Source organism: Bactrocera latifrons, unplaced genomic scaffold (assembly GCF_001853355.1).
Source record: "Bactrocera latifrons isolate USDA-ARS-PBARC rearing strain unplaced genomic scaffold, ASM185335v1 scaffold_31, whole genome shotgun sequence".
In the NCBI taxonomy this organism is placed as follows: domain Eukaryota; kingdom Metazoa; phylum Arthropoda; class Insecta; order Diptera; family Tephritidae; genus Bactrocera; species Bactrocera latifrons.
In genome coordinates, this window is record NW_017536741.1 from 1,679,435 (window position 1) to 1,687,904 (window position 8,470).

At 38.3% G+C, this 8,470-nt stretch overlaps 1 protein-coding gene across 1 annotated transcript; it reads right to left on the reverse strand.

Annotated features, from left to right (window-relative positions):
* Positions 1–1,666: 1,666 nt before the first annotated feature.
* Positions 1,667–2,363, reverse strand: LOC108970814. Its single transcript, XM_018936450.1, has 3 exons — positions 2,108–2,363; positions 1,853–2,034; positions 1,667–1,788 (listed from the first exon to the last, which is right to left on the reverse strand). The coding sequence occupies exons 1-3, from the start codon at positions 2,151–2,153 to the stop codon at positions 1,726–1,728; spliced, it is 291 nt and encodes a 96-aa protein (XP_018791995.1). The 5' UTR covers positions 2,154–2,363; the 3' UTR covers positions 1,667–1,725.
* Between the last annotated feature and the right edge of the window lie 6,107 nt (positions 2,364–8,470).

Genomic DNA, 8,470 nt, shown 5'->3' on the forward strand with positions numbered 1-8,470 from the left:
TTGATGGAGCTTCATGGTCAAAACTTAAATTAAGTATATCGAAGCACTGTTGATGATTTAATCCCCACCGAATATTGTAAAAATAATTGTGATCAAATGTTCGGAATTAGTTTAAATTTTTGGCTGAGATGAATATTTTAAGTTACTGTAAGCACCAAAAATAGCATTGGTATGTCAAAATAGTCTGAGTATGTATAATTTCAAAAATGTGAAACTTTACGTTAAAGTTGTGAGTTTTCGGATTGCAACACTAGGGTAACCAAATTCCGAAATACAAAAGGCAGCCTTAGTATTATTTTACGATAAATTCATTTCAATATTATTTTTGATGATTCCGGGTGCAGAATCAAAATTAACTGCAGTGATAATTTCTCTAAAAAATATGCTTTTTTTGCATGCTTCAGCTACTGCTTTCCCAAATTGGTTAATTGGGCAGACTGAAGAGCAATACACTCGTCTACCTACAGCACCCACAAATAGCTGCGACAGAGCAAATAGCGCACACAGGTGAATTATTTGATTGAATAGATGATGGAAAGCCTACATAATAATCGACATACATACGCACATATGCAGCATACAATCAAATACAAATACCAACAGCTGGTTTCCATTAGCATTGTTGCATGCAAGCGCATTGTGACCACAACGGCGGCCAGTTGTAACCCACATACCCGAAAGTGTGGCTATATTTCATACAACAACAACAACTATCATTCGACGAGGCTCAGTTGATTATCGCTATTATTATGCAAATTGCGCTCACACAGCTGAACAAACTGGGTCGACACCAATTCTAACAATTTCTAGCTCTGCTGCTGCCAAGGCACCCACCTTTGTGTGTATGTGTATGTGCTTGAAAGTGTAGTTAATCAAGCGCTTTAGTGGGTAGCTTGGTGGTGGGCTCGTTTTGACCAAAAAATGCCACTTAACTGATAAGCCGTGAAAAACGTCCACTTCCGAGACGAATCCAGTAATGCTGCTGCTCGCTGCAGACTGGGAGGTGACTGAATACTTGGTACAATTTTAGTTTCGAACCTTTTTCCACTTTTTTACAATGTTTCGATTCAGCTCTGAGTTCGTTCCGCATTTTTCCGCTTCACCGCCAGAGTGGCACAGTGGCACAGTGGCGCATGACTTGAATGAAAATCCAGTCATCAATGGATGTGCGTAACGGGTTGAGGTGTGGCTGATGGCGTTCGAGCTTTACAAATATTACCTGACTAATGAAGGCTGCTAAGCCGCGAAAAGTGGAGTAAAACGTTACTAACTTTTCGTCTAATTTTCAAGGAGATTTTGCCATTTCGTTCATCATCAAGAGACTGAGCCAATTTGTATGAGAAATATGGACAGTGCAGCAGGTGATTTGTGGCCCACATTTTGCTCATAATTTACATAATTTCTGTGGTCCGTGAATGAGTTGAGGTTTGTTGCATTTCACCCATTTCGTTTTGTGGAAAGTGCATGGGGACTAATCAGCTGCGCTTTCACGCTAAACACTTTGTGCTTATTTCTTAAATGGATTTTTGTGGAAAAAGCAAAAAAAAAAAAAAAAAACAGTACAGCAAAGATTAGCGCAGCATTGCTTAGTTGACAGCGCCTGAATACTTAGTAATTGTGTTCACCTATATCGTTAACAATCAACACGGAGAAATCAAACAATGAATATTAAAAATCTTTGATTTATCATTTAATAATTAAGTCATTTGCACACTTCAAACCACTTCAAAGACATCTATCATACAGAGGCACCGTGTAGTTCCAGTTGATGGCCTCATCCGTGAAATGCTACGAATAGATTGGTGTGTGATTAGTAGCTGCCGCCCGACACTAGGGTCACTCTTTAGCTTACCATATATATTGATGAAATCAAGGTGATAATGCCAACGGAGAGCACAGCCGTATTCTTCAGATTTCTACGATTGTAGTGCTCCTGCCAATCGCCCTCCGGCTGCGGCAGGTCATTCATGGTGCTGCGTAAGCCACCACCGGCGAAGGGTGTGCTTGGCGCCTTACTGGCGTTGCGTAGCGTCGCTAATGGTATTGAGGGAAAATAAGTAGCTAGTTTAATTGCGTTTATTTTTTTGAAGCCTGACAGCGTACTTACCGCCACGCAGCGCCTTACTCACTTTCAGCAAATGCTTGGCGAGCATTTTTTGCTTTCGCTCTCAAATTTTGCAAAATTTTTGATGATGTGCTGTGACTTTTAGTATTTGAAAAGATTTTTTTCTTTTTTCAATTAAATATTTTTTATTCAGTGTTTGTTTTGTTGTAGACTCAAAATGTGCTTCTGAGATTTTTTTCTAGATTTTTTTCTAGATTTTTTAAGTTGTACTGTGATTTAAGTCAATTTTAAGCAATTTTCAAAAGGCAATGTCAAAACCAACTGTGTTCAGAAAAAGTTTTGATTTCAAAGTGGTTTTAGATTAGGGTTTTGAAAACGTTATTATTTCATTTTTTTTAGCCTTCGTAGTCAAACTCAGCCAAATTTACAGCCTGGACAACAACCCACAGATTAAAAAACAGCCAAATTTACTGTCTGGACAACAACCCTCATAATTGTTGCGAAATCAACTTGAATTAGCTTAAGAATTAATGTACTAAATTAAGATAAATTTTGTATGGTAAATCGACATAAAGTACAGCTTTAATCGAGCGAAGATCGGTTAATTTATCAGTTAAGGGGTTACATGGGTTTCCTCGGGTAAAACCAGCATTTTTCAAAAATTTTTTCTGATATGAAAAAAGCAATATTTTATAGAATTTTTTATTACACTATTAACAAAGAAATTCTGAAATTTTTGAAAACAAATATTTTAAACTCGGCCACTGCGACGCAGTTTCCGATGACCTCTCGGAAAAAAGATGCGCCCGCGTGGCAGGATAACTGCTTACAGCATCATCTAAAGTGAAAAAATACGTGCTTTAGTTAAAACCTTAACTTAGAACTTGGACGATGTAGGAAAAAAACTGAAAATTGGATTTTTGGCAGACATTTTTACAAAAAAACAAGAATTGGAAATTTTGCGAAAATTGTTTTCAAATAGTTGTAAGCGAAAAAAAATCCTTTGCCCAAGTCTTAAAGAATTGTATCTCAAATACCTGTGTAAAACTTTATGAAAACCAGTTAAGTAGTTCTGAAGAAATCTTTTTAACAGATTTCGAAACACAGTTTCCAGAAAAATGTGTTTTTGAAAACGGCACACTTAGCCTAGCTAGCATCGAGCGCACAAGTTCTCAAGACTGTATCGCCGAAACTATTAGTCGAATCAACTTGAAAAATTAGGGTAATATCCTACTTGTGATGTAGAATTCAATGAAGCACTAAAAAATTCGTGTTTTTGAAACCTGTAAACCCATGTAACTTATACAGCCCCATTTTAGTCCAAAATTCGGTGGAGACTATTCCCAATTGACACCTTTGTGTATAATTTGTGTACTTATACTGTTTGTATTATTCTTCCAAAAGTAAACAACTTTAAAATAAATAGTTTTGTAGAAATGAAAAATGTTATTGTTGCTTTAACCCAATTATTAATTAAACAAAAAGAGTTAACTCGCCATAAAAATGATACCGCTAAGCAAATGGGTAAGCAGGCATTGCCAAGTAGCTGCGCTGGCTGGTAGTCTACTGGGTCTTTTATGCATTTATGTCAGCATTAAATTGAATAACTAGTTAAAACGACATAAATCTCTTACAAAAAATTATCTTATCAATTAGAACACATCTACTAAAAACCGAAATGCAATAAAGCATAACTGTAACACAGTCGCGCGGTGCAGCTTCCGCAGCCATACCAAAGCAAGCACTTAATTACGGCACATATGCACATACATATGTGTACACACTATACATATTTACATGAGCACAAATATATGGCAGCGGCAGTTGCGCCGACTCACTGTGGCGCTGCTGCCGCTGCTGCCGCAGGTGCTACAGGTGCTCCACTGCACTTGTTGCAAGCAGGCGGCGCAACTTTGTTACCTCTGCACCGCAACTCGGGCGGGTTTCGGTGGTTAGCCCATAAGCCAGGCGCATTGTTTATGTTCAGGCATTTTGTTTGACTTGGCGTTAGTATTTAGTACAGTTAACGTGATTTATACTGCTGCATGCGCTTTTAAATACAACAACACACACATATACTTACATTTGTATATACTCGCTCACAAGTGTACGTGGGCACGGCGGTGCAGTTTTACGGTTATTTTATGATTATATTTACTGCTCGCCATCCATGCTGGAGCTGAGCTTGAAATTTCTATAAATGCATTTGTTGTTATGCTAATATTTGCATGTCGCATTACACATTTCTTCGATATTAATGTTGTTGTTGCTGTTGTAATTCCTTAGTGCGCATAAAAACCATAATGATAATAACAATTTCTATTGTGGCAATCTGTGCTTGTTTTTATGTCTTTCCAATCTTTCCCTATTCCCGTTATATTTTTAATTTTTATTTATTTACTTGCGACTCTAACGCTTTAAGCCGATAATTGCTGTTACCATAAAAATGCGTCATTATTATTGCCTTTTATATGTTGACCAATGTGAGCAGCACGCGCTCGCTGTTGTGATCATAACTGTTTGTACGCAAAGTTTGTAGGTATGAATATCTGTATGTATGTATATAGTAAATGTATGTGAATAGGCCACCGCTTAGCATGTCGCCCAGCCTCTTGCAAGTGAGTGGTGCAGTTAGCCCCAAAGCGCTTAACATGTGTGTTGGCTGCAATCAAGCGTTGAAGCTATTAATTTATGCTTTTCTGTGTTGCTTATGCCTTCAGTTATATATACATGTGTATTTTCCAGTATATGAATGATATTTGGAATATCCCTGTAGCTTAGAAGTTACTTCTTGAAATAGAAATTGAGAATTTGCGAAACTATAAAATGATTAACGCAGAAATGTTCAATGATATTTTATTGCGTGTTCCTAAAAATTATAAATACAATAGATGTCGCTGGAATCAAGTTATTTGAAAAGGCCGTATTTGTGATCTGATTTGGTTACAATTGAAGTCGAGCAAGATTTTTAGATGAATAACTTGATGATTACATGCAAAAGGTCTCCAAATTTTCTTGGCCCTTTCTGATGTTTTTGGTCGATTTCATACAATTTTTTCGGCAAGAACTCGAAGTACCAACCTATTTGCATATAATACTTGGCCCTTCTCTTGGTGTTAATTGAATGAAGTGTGGGAATTATAGTAATCATTGCTATTTGCGCTGGAGTTAATTGATCAATTACCGACCTTAGCGCGATTAAAGCGCTAATTTAGATCCATTTACCATATGAAGTAAGTAAAAATCTTAATTTAGTACATTAATTCCTAATTGAAGTAAAATCATGTTGAAACTGGAATCCAACTCTGCGGGTTGTTGTCCACACTGCAACAATCTGGCCTGTTTTTTGACATTATTTTTCATAGAAGTTTTTGTTTTACAACAGAACTTTTTTCACAAATCATGAGATACATACATACGAGTATATCGCGGAGTGTATAAACAATTTTGTTTTTGGAATTTTTTGATGACATCTGTCGGAGAAGTGGCTGGGTGAATGAGATGCGTTTTTTCACTGGCGGACACGATTTCTCATGTCTGGATCACCTGAAATACAAAAACCCAATTTATTCTTAAAAGGTACTTGAATGGTTATCGTCTCTACTAGAATAATGAAAAAATTTTGTTAAATAAAGAAGTAATTAACGGGTTTTTTTTATTTTTCCGCATGTTTTTTTACATACATTTTGTCTTAACATTGTTAATAAATTATAAAAATTATTGGGACGATAATCAGGGGTTTTTTGAACATTGAATCGGTTGTATAGTTCGACCGGAATCATGTCCGTCAGTTTAAAAAAGTGTTTTTTGAGAAAAACGCCTTTAGTTTGAGGTGTGCACTCCGAGCGCTCCGAACGTTGAATGGTATTATTATTTTTGATCCTTTTTCGAAATCTTCCATGGTAAAGTGGGTTTCTACTTTAATTCTAAGGGTATAAGAGAACAGAAAATGCAAAAAAAAGAAAAGAAATTGAAAAAAGATTACCCTACTGACCCCTTAATCTTAACAACAACTGATTTCTCAATTATAATGTTAATGTATTAAGGGTCCCATGGTTGTGTGCTGAGTTTGGGATCCGCCATGTAAAAAAAACATCCAGTGAAATGGACACTAAAGCCGTAGCTGTTGTAAACTCGCCTATAACCGGGTAAGCAGTGTCTACGCCAATAAAGAAGAGGAAGACTAAGTGCCGTTTTCTAAATGTCTGGTCAGTAACTGTGTATAGATTAAGTTTTGATTTGAAAATGGTACTTTATTGTAAGAAGGAGTCTTGTATAAGTTAACCATAACTTAATTGACAGTTGGTTACTAACCAGATATTGAGAAAACGAGCATAAATACATTTGAGTGTACGAAAAACGTGGTATTTTTAAATTATTGCGGAATATTATTAGGTGAGAAACACTTTTTCGTTAGTTTTCCATTCGTCCAGTAGAAATTATATGAACTTCTCAAAGGGTTTACCTTTTGCAAAGCGATTTTTTCCACCTTTTTGATTTGCTATATATTACATGACATGGACGATATTCAATATGTCGATTTTTGAATTCATATGTGGACTCCAGTAGAACTGATACAGCATCGTCTTCGTGAACTACAAAAATTTCATTGGTGACTTGCGTGGCATTTTTCCCTTTTTTATACAAAAATTTCAAAATATAGCGAATTTCTTCATTATTTTCACTCATATTTGAACAGCTGTAGCTTTTTTCAACTTCCCCGAATTTAATTTCTGGGTTAAGTGACGCCTAAAATCTCACCTTTTCCACACTATATGGTATGACACAATGCGATTGGTGGCACCGGATTGCAACGACAACTATTGAAAAAATACGAAAGTACTTTTTCGACTACCCAATATTTTTGCATGGAGTCATAATATTTTCCAGCCTTTGGAGCGAACAAGGGGAGCATATAAACGCATATGGTTATGTTCCTGCATGCGTGTGTAGGTATGTATATGTAAGTGCGTGCGTGCTCGTGTGCGAAATGTGCAATCGCGTTAAATTTAATATACGCCAAAGAGGAAATGGCTCATTGCGACCACAACGACACCATTAATAGTTGCAACAACAGCCGCAACGCCTGCATTAGAAAGCAAACAACAAGAGCAACAATACCCATTCTAATGACGAACACAAGTCAGCCAAACGGACTAAATTACAAATTGCAATCGTTGTAATAGAATCTTAAATGTCATTAAATGCAATTGTGGCAAAATGTTGTACGCTCGCATGTACGAGTATGTGCAACAATCATCAAGCGGTCGCAGCCTCTATTTGCCGTTGTTATTGTTGTTCTTGATGTGCGCGCTGTCGTTGATGCCGCTTGTTGATTCAACGCGCGTAAATATTTGCTGTTTGTTATCAAGCAAGGCGTCGCGAAGGCGTCTAAACGCCGTGGAATGCTTTGTGGGCAATTGTTGCCACACAAAGCACGGCATTGTTGCGCGCCTGCCACAGACAGCAGCGCATCAACCACAGTAACAACAACCAGAACAACAACAACAGCAACAACAATATTTATCAAAGGCACACTTTAGTGAGGCGGACAGCAAATGAAATAATAAACGCATTGTTAACGGTGCTTTGGGGCGGCAGTGGCAGCGGCTGCGGCCGCAAATGAGCAAATTACAAGGAAAGCGTTGAGAAATGCGAGAAATGTTGATGCTGCCGTTGCTGCTTAACCCATTTTAAATTGAACACTTTTTTCTTTACTTTTTGAGCAAATACTTTTTCTACGCCGCATTGCGCCGCTTCACTGCATGCCCAACTAATGCGGACCGTTGTCTGCTGTCTCTGCTCTTCTTTTTGCAGTTTAAAATTATTTTCACTTGCGTAAATCACAACTTGCAACAAACACGCAGCGTGGCGCAGCTGGTCGCAACAACGCGCGCCGCTCATCGCCACACTCCGCCGTGGCTTGCCGTTCCGACAGCGCGCTAGTCAGCCATTCAATTTACAACAGAGTTCAGCACAGTGCGCGGCAGTTCGTCGCAGTTGATGCGTTGCAAGTCACTTTTCAAATCAATTAAACGCATTGCGAGTGGCAAATATAGCGGCAACAGCGAAGCACTCAAGCGATAGTCGGTCAGCGCGACCGATCACTGAGCGAAGTCGCAAAAGTGTGACAGCAAAAACAACAACAAGAACAACAACAAGCGCATGCAACAGCATATGCGCACCAGTGGCAGTTGGTTGGTGCACGAGAGGCGCACAGTGTTGGCAGTTGTTGCAACGCAATGAATCACAGCGCATATTGTTTGTGCCGGCTAAGCGGAGCTTATCATTAATCAAATTAGCAGCGGCAACAATAGCAGCAACAACAGACCTTAAGTCGCTGCACAAAGCGGCAGTGGCAAAGTCAACAAACCTCTGTGCGGCGCATTGTGGAAAGAAGAGGCA

Coding starts and splice junctions, on each gene's coding strand:
- LOC108970814 (XM_018936450.1), bottom strand. CDS start 2,153: ATGCTCGCCAAGCATTTGCTGAAAGTGAGTAAGGCGCTGCGTGGCG. Junction 2,035..2,107: donor GAGTAAGGCGCTGCGTGGCG/GTAAGTACGCTG, acceptor CAATACCATTAG/CGACGCTACGCAACGCCAGT. Junction 1,789..1,852: donor TGATTTCATCAATATATATG/GTAAGCTAAAGA, acceptor ATCTATTCGTAG/CATTTCACGGATGAGGCCAT.